The 15781-nt window shown below is 37.9% G+C and overlaps 1 protein-coding gene across 3 annotated transcripts in view; it reads left to right on the top strand.

The window, feature by feature from the left end:
• Window positions 1–15781, top strand: part of LOC106867745 (5-oxoprolinase) — a 267840-nt gene that overhangs the window by 181980 nt on the left and 70079 nt on the right. For all 3 annotated transcript variants that reach the window (XR_008266373.2, XM_089338272.1, XM_052975150.2), the window contains one exon: window positions 13765–13839. Coding sequence is in view for 2 of the 3 variants with exons in the window: in XM_089338272.1 (XP_089194398.1) it covers window positions 13765–13839 (75 nt within the window). In the remaining variant the exon portion in view is untranslated. The remainder of the gene's footprint in view (window positions 1–13764; window positions 13840–15781) is intronic.

Here is a 15781-nt window from a genome sequence, read left to right as displayed (position 1 = left end):
CCCAACCATTCCATAAAATTAATGAAAACATTAGATATATTAATGCTAATAGTAATCATCCACTCTCAATTAAGAAATCGTTAACATATAATATAGGTAAGAGAATATCATCACTTTCTTCTAATTTTGAGATTTTTGAAAAACATGCACCTTATTACAATGAAGCCCTTCATGAGGCAGGATCATCATCATCATCATCATCATCATACTAATAATATTCAATTCTTTATCAAGAAGTATAATATTAATGATCCATTTATTTTTTATGATAAACATAACATTAAGAATTATGATAAGGTCTACTTAGTTAATAATGGTAAGAATAATAGGTATTATGATAATAAAAAACATAAACATAATTGTAATGGATAAAATAATAGGATTAAATTTAATTCATTTAATGATAATAATAAATTTAATAATATAAATAATAAATATAACAATATCAATAATAAGATTATTATGATTAAAACTAAAATACATTTTGATTTTATAAAGAAAACTTACATACATATTTATATATCTCTTTATTCTATTACTTTTCTTTACGCCATATTTTCATGCGACTTAATTCTAATAAACGTTAAGTTAATAGTATAACATTTAAAATTTTAGTTTAAACTAAAGCTTCGATAAGATAAGTATTGTATTTATTTTCAGTAATATTGTTAAATGTTTTTCTTTTATTTATTGGTAAAATAAGTATTTTTATATAAATTCATTTGATATTTATTGTTAGTTGATATATATACATTCATTTTATTATTATTATTATTATTATTATTATTATTGTATTTTGACCTGAAGATTAGCTATATTTTTGAATAGAATTGATTTTCGATCCATTTATTTTGAATCAATATAATTTTTATTTTATTTTCTATTTGTAAATGTGGTTATGAAACATGTGTAGTCATTTTTATTATTTTAATATTTATTACTTTGTACTTTTTTTGTTTTTATTATAGGTCTTTTTAGTGTATTTACTTATTAAATTTTTCTATATGTGATAGTGGTTTTTCGTGGATGAATTCAATAATTGTGGGTTTTTTCTCTAAATTATATATTTATATATTATATATTGTTAAATTTCATTTAATTTTAATTTTGATAAATTAAATGAAATTGAATTTTTCCCTGTAAATTTGGATTTTTATCCCTAATATTATTATCATAATTATATATATATACATATATTTATATATATATATATATATATATATATATATATATATATATATATATATATATATAATTATGTGTATTTCTTCTATCTTAATGAATAAAAATTCTTCTGATAGAATAAATGGGTTAATAGAAACCAATGTAGCAAAGAACACAAAATAACTGTGGTTAGCTCCTGTTTTTAAGGCAGGAACTCCTTGAAATTTTGGGTATTTGAGTATATTTAAGAATTTAAGGATTGGAGAAAACGCATGTTATAATTGCATACTTTATTCCTACATATGTTTCAAAGGATTACAACCTGTGTGATCCATAGAGATCTTTGATATTAAAATTGTAACCTTCTCATCAGGGAAAGCATGGGAATCATCTTAAACGTAAGACATTATGACCGATTATGAAAACAATAGATGGATAAGGTTATGACGTGATTCATTTGAAAAAAACCGTTAGAGAATTGGATGCTGCCGGATAGTGGGTTGGACAATACATACCAATCAATGTGTAAGAGCGTACATGCATACATAAATACACATACACAAACACACACATATACATGCATACTGATACACACACACACACATATACATACATATATGCGCATATACACATACATACACATGTGCACCCGTATATACATATGTATACATATATATATACACATATATACACACACACACACATATATACATATACATACACACCTATATATATACACACACTCATACGTCCACATTTATACATATGCACATACGTACCTACGCATATACAAATATACACATGTGTGCGTGTCCCCATATACACACATGTATCCATCTACATATACACACATGTATAAATAGAAATATATTCATGCACATACACATAGCTATACATCTACGCCTATTACCTAATCAAATAAACAGATTCGTATATACATATACATATCATTGGCGTTAGGAAGGGCATCCAGCTGTAGAAACTCTGCCAAATTAGACTGGAGCCTGGTGTTGCCATCCGGTTTCACCAGTCCTCAGTCAAATCGTCCAACCCATGCTAGCATGGAAAGCGGACGTTAAACGATGATGATGATGATGATGATGATATATGAATACATACGCAAACACACGTATGCACATACATACATACATACAAATACATACACAATTATACATGCTTACATATACGTAGATTTGTACACATATACACACATATATATATAAATATATGTATATATATATACTTACAAACATACATACACCCCCCCACACATACATACACATGCACACATACCCATACACATACATACATATATACATACACATACACACACATACAGATACATACACAGACACACACATATATATATACACATACATATACACGAAGGAGTCATACCCTATGACTGGTGTAGCAGCATCATAGTCAACTGCTACAAAGGTAAAGGGGACGCTTTAGATACAAATAATTACAGAGGCATCAAGCTGTTAGATCAGGTTATGAAAGTTACAGAGAGGGTCATAGCCCAACTAATTAGGGAGCGAATCAATTTAGATGAGATGCAGTTTGGGTTCGTGCCAGGTAAAAGCACTACTGATGCCTTATTTCTAGTGAGACAGTTGCAAGAGAAATACCTAGCTAAGGATAAACCTCTGTACCTGGCTTTCGTTGACATGGAGAAAGCCTTTGACAGGGTCCCCCGATCCCTTATCTGGTGGTCAATGAGGAAACTTGGGAAAGAAGAATGGTTAGTGAGAGCTGTGCGAGCCATGTACAGAGATGCTGCCAGTAAGGTGAGGGTTGGAAATGAGTACAGCAATGAATTCCGGGTAGAGGTAGGGGTCCACCAAGGTTCCGTCCTCAGCCCCCTATTATTTACCATAGTCCTCCAGGCAATCACAGAGGAGTTCAAGACAGGTTGCCCCTAGGAGCTCCTCTATGCTGATGACCTTGCCCTAATTGCGGAGTCACTATCAGAACTAGAGGAGAAGTTTCAGGTGTGGAAGCAAGGTCTAGAATTGAAGGGCCTTAGAGTCAACCTAGCTAAAACCAAAATCCTAATAAGTAGGAAGGTAGATAAAACACAAACCCCTTCAGGTAGATGGCCCTGCTCAGTATGTAGAAAAGGAGTAGGTAGTAACTCTATAAGATGTACCCGGTGCAAGCTATGGACACATAAGAGGTGCAGCAACATCAAAGGCAGGTTAACTAGCAAGTTAGTTTTTGTTTGTGGCAGATGTTCAGGTGCAATAAAGACTGCAAACAAACAGGAAACAACTTCTATCTCATTCCAGGGTGAAAAACTAGAGGTAGTCGATAGCTTCTGCTATCTGGGCGACCAAGTTAGTAGTGGGGGTGGGTGCGCTGAAAGTGTAGCTGCTAGAATAAGAATAGCCTGGGCAAAGTTTAGAGAGCTCTTACCCCTGCTGGGTTCGTGCCAGGTAAAAGCACTACTGATGCCTTATTTCTAGTGAGACAGTTGCAAGAGAAATACCTAGCTAAGGATAAACCTCTGTACCTGGCTTTCGTTGACATGGAGAAAGCCTTTGACAGGGTCCCCCGATCCCTTATCTGGTGGTCAATGAGGAAACTTGGGAAAGAAGAATGGTTAGTGAGAGCTGTGCGAGCCATGTACAGAGATGCTGCCAGTAAGGTGAGGGTTGGAAATGAGTACAGCAATGAATTCCGGGTAGAGGTAGGGGTCCACCAAGGTTCCGTCCTCAGCCCCCTATTATTTACCATAGTCCTCCAGGCAATCACAGAGGAGTTCAAGACAGGTTGCCCCTGGGAGCTCCTCTATGCTGATGACCTTGCCCTAATTGCGGAGTCACTATCAGAACTAGAGGAGAAGTTTCAGGTGTGGAAGCAAGGTCTAGAATTGAAGGGCCTTAGAGTCAACCTAGCTAAAACCAAAATCCTAATAAGTAGGAAGGTAGATAAAACACAAACCCCTTCAGGTAGATGGCCCTGCTCAGTATGTAGAAAAGGAGTAGGTAGTAACTCTATAAGATGTACCCGGTGCAAGCTATGGACACATAAGAGGTGCAGCAACATCAAAGGCAGGTTAACTAGCAAGTTAGTTTTTGTTTGTGGCAGATGTTCAGGTGCAATAAACACTGCAAACAAACAGGAAACAACTTCTATCTCATTCCAGGGTGAAAAACTAGAGGTAGTCGATAGCTTCCGCTATCTGGGCGACCAAGTTAGTAGTGGGGGTGGGTGCGCTGAAAGTGTAGCTGCTAGAATAAGAATAGCCTGGGCAAAGTTTAGAGAGCTCTTACCCCTGCTGGCGACAAAGGGACTCTCACTCAGAGTAAAAGGCAGACTGTATGACGCATGCGTACGAACAACCATGCTACATGGCAGTGAAACATGGGCTGTAACTGCTGAGGACATACGTAAGCTCGCAAGGAATGAAGCCAGTATGCTCCGTTGGATGTGTAATGTCAATGTGAATACCCGTCAGAGTGTAAGTATCTTGAGAGAAAAGCTGAACATTAGAAGCATCAGTTGTGGCGTGCAAGAGAGACGATTGCGCTGGTATGGACATGTGGTGAGAATGGAGGAGGATAGCTGCGTGAAAATGTGCCACACCCTAACAGTTGAGGGAACCCGTGGAAGAGGTAGGCCCAGGAAGACCTGGGCTGAGGTGGTGAGGCAAGACCTTCGTACATTGGGCCTCACCGAGGCGATGACTACGGACCGAGACCTTTGGAAATGGGCTGTGCGTGAGAAGACCCGGCAAGCCAAGTAAGATCGTTGCCAGTGCCCCTGGACTGGTTCTTGTGCGGGTGGCACATGAGATGCACCATTTTGAGCGTGGCCGTTGCCAGTACCACCTGACTGGCTCCTGTAGGATTTTCGAGCGAGATCGTTGCCAGTGCCCCTGGACTGGCTTGTGCGGGTGGCACATAAAAGACACCATTTCGAGCGTGGCCGTTTTCGTGCGGGTGACACGTAAAAGCACCCACTACACTCTCTGAGTGGTTGGCGTTAGGAAGGGCATCCAGCTGTAGAAACTCTGCCAAATCAGACTGGAGCCTGGTGTTGCCATCCGGTTTCACCAGTCCTCAGTCAAATCGTCCAACCCATGCTAGCATGGAAAGCGGACGTTAAACGATGATGATATATATATACATACATACATACACATGTGTGCATGCACATACACATGCATACACATGTGGACACGCACACTCACATAAACTTGTATACGCAATCATATTCACACATTTATATTTACACATACATAAACATCTAAACGTTAACTTATATTTTTTTAAAATAAAAATCAAGATAAAAAGTACATCTACACAAATATGCTCCCATACTTATTCACAAGTACATTCATATTTGAACATATAAACAAACCTATGTTTTAATAAATACATTTTTACACAAAAATATTCATACATCCAAAAAATCATACGTAAATGCATATTTATATATTTAAAAAAAAATAATATTGATAAGAGTCAGAACAAGGGTAAGAGTGAAATTATAAATGATAATGCATATATGTATACAGAAAAATCAGTTAAAACACTTCTATTTTATGCAAAACCCTAAATATGTATACACAGACACACATACACACACACACACACACACACACACACACACACACATATATATATATATATATATATATACATACATACACATACATGTACACACATACATACATATATACACATTATCTCTCACAGATACACGCGTGTATATAAAAAAAATACCCATACCGGTATGTTCATACGTACATAAATTTAGTATGTTGTGGTTGTTACAATGGTTTATCAAGATTTAAAATATACTCTAATTAAGGTTAATAAATTACGAAAATATAGATAAATAATTAGAATCGTAAGTAGTTTTAATCTTCTAACCTTTGATCTCTATGGATCACACAGGTTGTAATCCTTTGAAACATATGTAGGAATAAAGTATGCAATTATAACATGCGTTTTCTCCAATCCTTAAATTCTTAAATATATATATATATATATATATGACTTTATATAACAGGCTTTAACTATTACATTTTTCTCTGCACCTGACTCCACCCATAAATTACTGAGTTTTTCTTCATATATCATTACATAAAATTATTCTATAGAATAATTATATAAATAAATATAATTCAGCAACAGGTAGAATGTTCTTGGACACTGCCAGATTCCTTTGACTTTGTTCTCTTTCATATACTACACATAATTTCTATCTTTTTTTACTGAGCAGTTCGTAGCTACAATGCCACACATGTATTGTTATAACAACCAAAAATAAAAACATGACAATACCACTAAAAATAATGATCATAAAATAAAAGTGACCTTAGAAATACTGATAATAATAATAAGAATAATAAGGAAAATTAAGTGATAATAATAATACAAAGTAAAACTAAAATAAACCGAGGATGCTATTTACAAATTGAGTTGGGTTGATGAAGTATACTAATAGAGACAATAAAAAAAAATTATAAACAATAGTCAGAGTTTATGGTGAGCCACTGTTTACAATAAACAATAGTATCTTACTACTATCCTGTTCACGTGTTTTATTAACAGGCTTTTTTTAGACATTGGTTACTTATTTTTATGTTTTACAACTGTTTTGCTTCAAATGACTCCTTTGAACTCGCTATTATCTATTTGACTTTCGTTTGCACCTTTCAAAATCGGTTTCATCAATCCTTCTCTGAGTGAAAAAATTTGTATTTAATACAATTATTTATTCATACACATACATGTTCAATACATACATAGATGTGCATAGTTTCATTCACACATATATGCACAACCTCATTCATTCATACACTTATATACAGCCATAGTTTCTTTCCTATATATTTCATACATTTATTTATTCACTTCTGCTTTCAATCTGCTGGATGTGTAATGTCGGTGTGCACACATGACTGAGTGTAAGCACCTTGAGAGAAATGTTGGACATAAGAAGCATCAGATGTAGCGTGAAAGAGAGACAACTGCACTGGTATGGTCATGTACTACGGATGGATGAGGAGAGCTGTGTGAAGAAGTGCCACTCCCAAATAGTGGAAGGAACCCGTGATAGAGGGAGACCCAGGAAGACATGGGATGAGGTGGTGAAGCATGACCTTTAAATGTTGGGCCTCACAGAGGCAATGTTGAAAGACCAAGACCTCTGGAGATATGCTATGACTGAGAAGACCCGGCAAGTAAAGTGAGATCACAGCTGTAGCCTACACCAGTGTCGCATAAGCATAACCAGCCCACTTAAAAAAGTAACTTTGGATTGTCGGGCAACATGCCGTGCTTGAGGAGACCTATTGAGTCAAGTACATCAAAATAAAACTCAAATCAAACCACAATCAAATGGAAATTGTAATTGTGGCTGATGCCAATTCCGCCTGACTGGCTCCTGTGCTAGTGGCATGCAATAAGCAACATTCATGCGTCGGTCATTGCCAGTGCTGCCTGACTGGCTCCCTATGCTGGTGACACATAAAAAGCACCATCCGAACATGGTCGATGCCAGCCCCCCTCGCCCCGACTGACTCCTGTATCGGTGGCACATAAAAACCACCATCCGAATGTGGCTGATGCCAGCGCCGTGTGACTAGCTGCTGTGCCAGTGGCACATAAAAAGCATCCCCTACACTCTTGGACTGACACACAGCTATTGCTAAGTCATATTCATTTATACAATTATTCGATAGAATAATTTTTTTATGGTATATGAAGGAAAACACTCAGTGACTTATAGCTGGTGTCAGGCACAGAAACAAATGTTAGTTTGCAATTAAAGCCTGTTTTTCATTTCATTTTCATGTTATATAAATTTTTATTTTAATCCTATACAATAGTAGAGTTTTGTATGTTGATCTAGCTTTGAAAACAATTTTTCTGTGAGATGACATACAATAGCCAATAACAGTATAGGAACTTTAAAATGCATGTTATGAGGTTTATCCAACAATGGCTTAACCGACTAAAACCTTGAAGTCACTGTCAACAGTATTCTTGTTTAAGAATAATATATATATGTGTTGAAGAGGTAGACCCAGGAAGACATGGGTCGAGGTGGTGAAGCTTGATCTACAAATGTTGGCCTCACAGAGGCAATGACAAGCGACCGAGACCTTTGGAGATATGCTGTGCTTGAGAAGACCCATCGAGCCAAGTGAGATTGTAGTCATGGCCGATGCCAGTGTCACGTAACTGGCCTATTAAAAGCACCCTTCAATCATTGGGCAATATGCTGTGCTTGTGAAGACCTGTCAAACTGAGTGAAATTGTTGTCATGACTAATGCCAAGTGCCATATGGTTGGCACCCTTGCTGGTGGAACATAAAAAGCAATGTCCAAGCGTTGGGCCTCTCATGGAGGCAGTAATGTCAAGCCAAGTGAGATCGTAGTTGTGGCCAATGCCCATTGAAAGCACTTTTCAATCGTTGGACAATATGCTGTGCTTATGAAGACCTGTTGAACCAAGTGAAGTCATAGTCATAGGTGATGTCAGTGCCATCTGACTAGCACCTGTGCTGGTGGCATGTAAAAAGCATTGTTCAAGCATTAGGCCTCATGGAGGCAATATACCATGCTTGTGTAGACCTGTCAAGCCAAGTGAGACCATAGTCGTGGCTGATACCGGTGTCAAGTCATTGGCACCCTTGCCAGTAGCATGTAAAAAAGACCCACTACACTCTCAGAGTGGTTGGTGTTAGGAAAGGCATCCAGCCATAGAAACCTTTCTAAATCAGATAGGAGTCTGGTGCAGCCCCCACCAGCTTACCAGTTTTCAGTCAAACCATCCAACCCATGCCAGCATAGAAAGCAAACATTAAATGATGATATTAAGGTAATCGAGGTCGTTAGAGTAAGTGACAGAGTACTTAAGATCAGACTAGTGCTTCATCATAGATTAGCTACTGTCATCTCAGCCTATGCTACCAGATGGTCTGAAAGACCAATTCTATGACACCCTCTTGCAAACTACCTCGTCGACGAGTGACAGGGACCTTCTCTTTGTGGCTAGAGACTTCAACAGTCATGTCGGACGTCGTGCTGGAGGCTTCCATGGCATACATGGAGGCTATGGCTTCGGTTCCCGCAACGAGGAGGGAACCAGACTGCTGGAGTTCTGTGATGCAACCGATCTTATGGTCTGCAATACCAACTTCAGGAAACCTGCCAGTCACCTAGTCACCTACCGCTCCGGCAGACACTCTAGCCAAATCGACTACATCCTCGCCAGAAATAGGGAAAGAGGGCGGCTTATAAATGCCAAAACCTACCCTGGCGAAGAATGTACCCCACAACATAGATTAGTAGTTAGCGACTTTGGGATCAAGGCAAAATGGGTGCCCAGAATTAGACAGGCTTGGAGGAGAAGGGTGTGGAAGCTTAAAGACCCTGCAAACAGACAGAGACTTAGAGACAAGTTACTTGAAGCATTTAACGAAATAGAAGGGGATATAGCATCATACAACGTGGAAGACAATTGGAGATTTCTGCGGGACAACCTGTTGAAAGCCACCGACCAGATTTGTGGGTGGTGTAAGGTCCCCTCCCGACCCAGAGTAACGTGGTGGTGGAACAAGGAGGTAGACAGGGCTATTAGACAAAAGAAACAGGCTTGGAAGGACTGGAAGAACGGTGGTAGCAGGGAATTGTACCAATCTGCCAGAAGGGAGGCTAGGCGACAGGTTTATTTAGCCAGAGGGGAAGCAGATAAGGAAAGATTTGCCAATGTTCTGCGCCGTGAGGACCAAAGACTCGAGGTATTTCGTGTTGCAAGACAGTGTAGGAGAGAGAATAGTGATGTTGTAGGAGAGAAATGTGTTCGCATGGATGATGGTACGCTTGCATTAAATGAGGATGCAAAGAAAGAGGTCTGGAGATGCCACTACGATAGATTGCTTAATAAAGAGAATGAATGGGAGAAAGAGAGCCTGCCGTATGTCGACCCAATAGAGGGACCAGCTATCCGAGTTGATAGTACCAGGGTAGATAAAGCAATTAAGAGTATGAAGACCGGGAAAGCCCCCGGCCCATCAGGAATCATTGCAGAGATGCTCAAAATATCTGGCAGTGTTGGCTATAGCCTAGTCACCCGTATTACGAACCAGGTGATACACGAAGGAGTCATACCCAATGACTGGTGTAGCAGCATCATAGTCAACAGCTACAAAGGTAAAGGTGACGCTTTAGATACAAATAATTACAGAGGCATCAAGCTGTTAGATCAGGTTATGAAAGTTACAGAGAGGGTCATAGCCCAACTAATTAGGGAGCGAATCAATTTAGATGAGATGCAGTTTGGGTTCGTGCCAGGTAAAAGCACTACTGATGCCTTATTTCTAGTGAGACAGTTGCAGGAGAAATACCTAGCTAAGGATAAACCTCTGTACCTGGCTTTCGTTGACATGGAGAAAGCCTTTGACAGGGTCCCCCGATCCCTTATCTGGTGGTCAATGAGGAAACTTGGGATAGAAGAATGGTTAGTGAGAGCTGTGCGAGCCATGTACAGAGATGCTGCCAGTAAGGTGAGGGTTGGAAACGAGTACAGCAATGAATTCCGGGTAGAGGTAGGGGTCCACCAAGGTTCCGTCCTCAGCCCCCTCTTATTTATCATAGTCCTCCAGGCAATCACAGAGGAGTTCAAGACAGGTTGCCCCTGGGAGCTCCTCTATGCTGATGACCTTGCCCTAATTGCGGAGTCACTATCAGAACTAGAGGAGAAGTTTCAGGTGTGGAAGCAAGGTCTAGAATTGAAGGGCCTTAGAGTCAACCTAGCTAAAACCAAAATCCTAATAAGTAGGAAGGTAAATAAAACACAAACCCCTTCAGGTAGATGGCCCTGCTCAGTATGTAGAAAAGGAGTAGGTAGTAACTCTATAAGATGTACCCGGTGCAAGCTATGGACACATAAGAGGTGCAGCAACATCAAAGGCAGGTTAACTAGCAAGTTAGTTTTTGTTTGTGGCAGATGTTCAGGTGCAATAAACACTGTAAACAAACAGGAAACAACTTCTATCTCATTCCAGGGTGAAAAACTAGAGGTAGTCGATAGCTTCCGCTATCTGGGCGACCAAGTTAGTAGTGGGGGTGGGTGCGCTGAAAGTGTAGCTGCTAGAATAAGAATAGCCTGGGCAAAGTTTAGAGAGCTCTTACCCCTGCTGGCGACAAAGGGACTCTCACTCAGAGTAAAAGGCAGACTGTATGACGCATGCGTACGAACAACCATGTTACATGTCAGTGAAACATGGGCTGTAACTGCTGAGGACATACGTAAGCTCGCAAGGAATGAAGCCAGTATGCTCCGTTGGATGTGTAATGTCAATGTGAATACCCGTCAGAGTGTAAGTATCTTGAGAGAAAAGCTGAACATTAGAAGCATCAGTTGTGGCGTGCAAGAGAGACGATTGCGCTGGTATGGACATGTGGTGAGAATGGATGAGGATAGCTGCGTGAAAAAGTGCCACACCCTAACAGTTGAGGGAACCCGTGGAAGAGGTAGGCCCAGGAAGACCTGGGCTGAGGTGGTGAGGCAAGACCTTCGTACATTGGGCCTCACCGAGGTGATGACTACTGACCGAGACCTTTGGAAATGTGCTGTGCGTGAGAAGACCCGGCAAGCCAAGTAAGATCGTTGCCAGTGCCCCTGGACTGGTTCTTGTGCGGGTGGCACACATGAGATGCACCATTTTGAGCGTGGCCGTTGCCAGTACCGCCTGACTGGCTCCCGTAGGATTTTCGAGCGAGATCGTTGCCAGTGCCCCTGGACTGGCTTGTGCGGGTGGCACATAAAAGACACCATTTCGAGCGTGGCTGTTTTCGTGCGGGTGACACGTAAAAGCACCCACTATACTCTCTGAGTGGTTGGCGTTAGGAAGGGCATCCAGCTGTAGAAACTCTGCCAAATCAGACTGGAGCCTGGTGTTGCCATCCGGTTTCACCAGTCCTCAGTCAAATCGTCCAACCCATGCTAGCATGGAAAGCGGACGTTAAACGATGATGATGATATATATATATATATATATATATATATATATTAATATATAAAGAACATTGATACTCATGAGAGATAATAATGTTAGTGGCCGCAAGCTTAAAACTATATAGGCAAAATTAATAGATATATATAAGAATTATATATAACAAAGGTGCTATGAAGCACCACCTTTGTTAAAGATAGGTGTCAAAAATACTTTTTGTGACTTCAAAATATTTTTGACTCCTATCTTTAGCAAAGCTGGTGCTTCACAGTGCCCTTGTTTTATATATATATATATATATATATATATATATATATATATATATGTATATATATATATAATGAGTGTGTATGTACACACACAAACACACACATATATATCATATTATTTATCATCGTTGGGTAAACATATATCATTAAGATACTTAGGGACAAGAAGAATAAAGATCAGATGGTTGATACTATAGGAAGTAGCTAATACTTTAGAAATTGGTCAAATGGAGTTTCAAGACTATAGGCACAGAGACAAATTAGTGAAGGTTTATAGTAATACAGAGAACTAAAACATAATCAATAAGCTTCTATATCTAATTTTATATGAAATAAGTTAGTTAAATTTTTAAAAGATCGGTGTGAACAATGGATCAATAATTTTTGTTTATTTAGTTCCAGACATACACTTTAGATTTCTAGTGCCTCCATGCAACACAAAGTAAAACTTTATAAGGAAGTCTGGTATGTATAATCAACCACATAATAGAGTAATTAATATTGCTGTTCTTAAGTGTCCAAATGAATTTTGCTAATGATGTATTATGTAATTTGTGTTTGTTATGTGATTATTCCTTCTGGATTTGAATTTTGACACTGTTGTACTAATATAATAGTATATTTTATCAGGTGTTTGAATGGAACATTTATATGCTAAGTTTGCTCTGAGGTGCTGGTTACTAAATGGGCACTTATATTGGTTGTTTCACTTACATATACTATTATGTTTATTAACTAGTATATTATTAATTGTATTATTAGTAAAATTATTTTTAAGTGAAGACATTGAATCAGTAGTAATATTTATGTCAGACCAAGATGTATTATTAACAAAAGAGCTGAAGTCAGACCTACCACTTGAATAATTAGAATCAACAGTGGATCCATCATATATAAAATGGATATCCACAGTCTCCATCAATCAAATTCCACACATTGTTTTTTCGTGATTCTTGTAGGAATGCTGAAATGTTGCAATATCAAAGCAAAAGTTAACCCAATGAACTTTTGACAAAAAGTGCTTTTTAATAATTTTTATATGTTAATCAGAAGAGGTAAGGGAATGCCCCTAGCTTTTCAGGCCTCTCCCAGATTTGTGAGATTGATATAACTGAAATCTGTTGGCCAGATTCAGCAAGAAACATTTTAGAGAAAGAAACATGTCTTCCTTTTTGCATCTTTCTCATTCTCTCATTTTGCTCATTCTCCTTCTTTCTGCATCTCCACCACTTTTCTTCCCTCATACTGTAAATAAAATTCTAGTCTCTCTTCATTATCAAACTCACACTCACAAATCCACTTTTTGATTAATTTTATTATGTTATGTTGTGTTGTATTGCATTGCAGGGCATTGAACTGGTGTTGGAGTTGATTGACTATTATTCCTTAAGAGTGGTACAGGCTTATATGAAACATATTCAGGTGAGAGTATTTTTTTTATCTGTTGACTTCTCAGTGTACAAAAAGTAGTCAGGACCATCTCCTCATAAACTTGTTCTCTATCCCTATTACAGATTAACTTATGATTTTAAAAATTTTTGTACATGTACCGTCATCATTCTCCATCATTTAATGTCCATTTGTCTATGCTTGTATGGATCAAATGGAATTTCTGGAGGCAGATTTTCTAAGGTAGAATTACCCCTCTTGTTGGCAACCCTCAACTGTTTCCAAGTAGAGTAATATTTCCCCATGCTCAGACAAATTTTTCATGGAAGACTGGAAGCAAACAACTTCACTTGTATAACGATGATGCTCATTTACAACCATCATGTGATGTCTAGACAAGGGCATACACAAACACACACACACACATACACACATGCATACATACATATATGTATGTATACACACAACAGATTTCCATTTACTTCTACGAAATCCAATCACAGGGCTTTGGTTAGCCCAGGGCTACAATAGAAGAGACTTACCCAAAGTGCTACACAATAGGACTGAGCTCAAGACCACATAGTTTAGAAGCAAGCTTCTTGACCATACCCATATGTGTGTGTATGTGCGTTCATGTTTGTGTGCATCTGATATATTAAAAAGTACATTAAATGTGTAGTCTCTTGGAAGTTATGCTTTGAATATTGAATCAAATAATCTTGTTGCCACAATGGAATTGATTCTACTTGAGCATTTAAGTGTGCATTTTTGTATGTACAAATCATTCAGTTTTATATATATAATTGAAAAAATTGGAATGAACAAGAAGGGGTATGGTTGGACATTAATTTTTTAATCACTACAATTGTTTCCACGCAACATAGTTCTCCAAATGTATAGGTACTTGATTATGTAACTGTTTCCCTGCATTATGAGATCTAGTTGTGTTTCCTCAGGTGATATATAAATATTGTCTCCATAAGTTTATGGTCCTTGGCTTCAAGAACATCCTCTCTGTCTGTCATGGCCTGAATTTAGTAGTGGTCACTGAGATTATCAGTGTGTGTTGTTGGCAAACTGTTTTGAATGTGTAGGTGTAGTGGGATGGTGATTCTAGCACTGTTAAAGTAGTTGCCATTTTAAGGAGATTGGTATTTTATTTCTTTGTACTGCTGATTTGCTCTTCATAGTTGGTTACACATGCAATTAACCTTAGCTGACCTTTAAGATTCAATGCTCAGACACATATACACGTGCACACTCACATACATACACACAAACACACACACACACACACACACACACACACACACACATATATATATGTATATATATATATATATATACATACACATGTGAATGTATATATGTGTGTGTCCAAGCATTGATTCTTAAAGGAGATAATCACTCTGAAATGCTTGTACTTCACAGTCTAGATAGGTGGTGCTGGAAACTGATTTAATTTAGGTATATTTACACCATTTGTCTACAGCGAGAAATTTTCCTCCATGACAAAACAGTGAAGGACTTGTTTACGAGTTGAAATGTGCCACATTGCGTTAATATATGTATACATACATGCATACACACATACATATATATCTATACTCACTCACACACACTCATATATATGATGAATACCTATAAATACATATGCCCATATATACATGTACATGCACACACACATACCTGAATATACATCTATACATACATATAAACACACACATACACAAACATAGATATGTATATACACACACACACGTATAAGTATATCTACATACATACACATACATAGATATGTGTATATTTATGTAAATAACATAGAATGAAATATTTAATAGACATGTATAAATGTGGATCAAATAAATAAATAAGGAAATGGGTGTAAAGTTTATGCATATATATGTGCATATACACATATGTGCATATACATATAAACATACATATATACACATACTCATGCATTTACAGATAT

Source organism: Octopus bimaculoides, chromosome 20 (genome assembly GCF_046866305.1).
Source record: "Octopus bimaculoides isolate indiv1 chromosome 20, ASM4686630v1, whole genome shotgun sequence".
Classification (NCBI taxonomy): Eukaryota; Metazoa; Mollusca; class Cephalopoda; order Octopoda; family Octopodidae; genus Octopus; species Octopus bimaculoides.
This window is presented reverse-complemented; position numbering and strand designations above follow the sequence as displayed.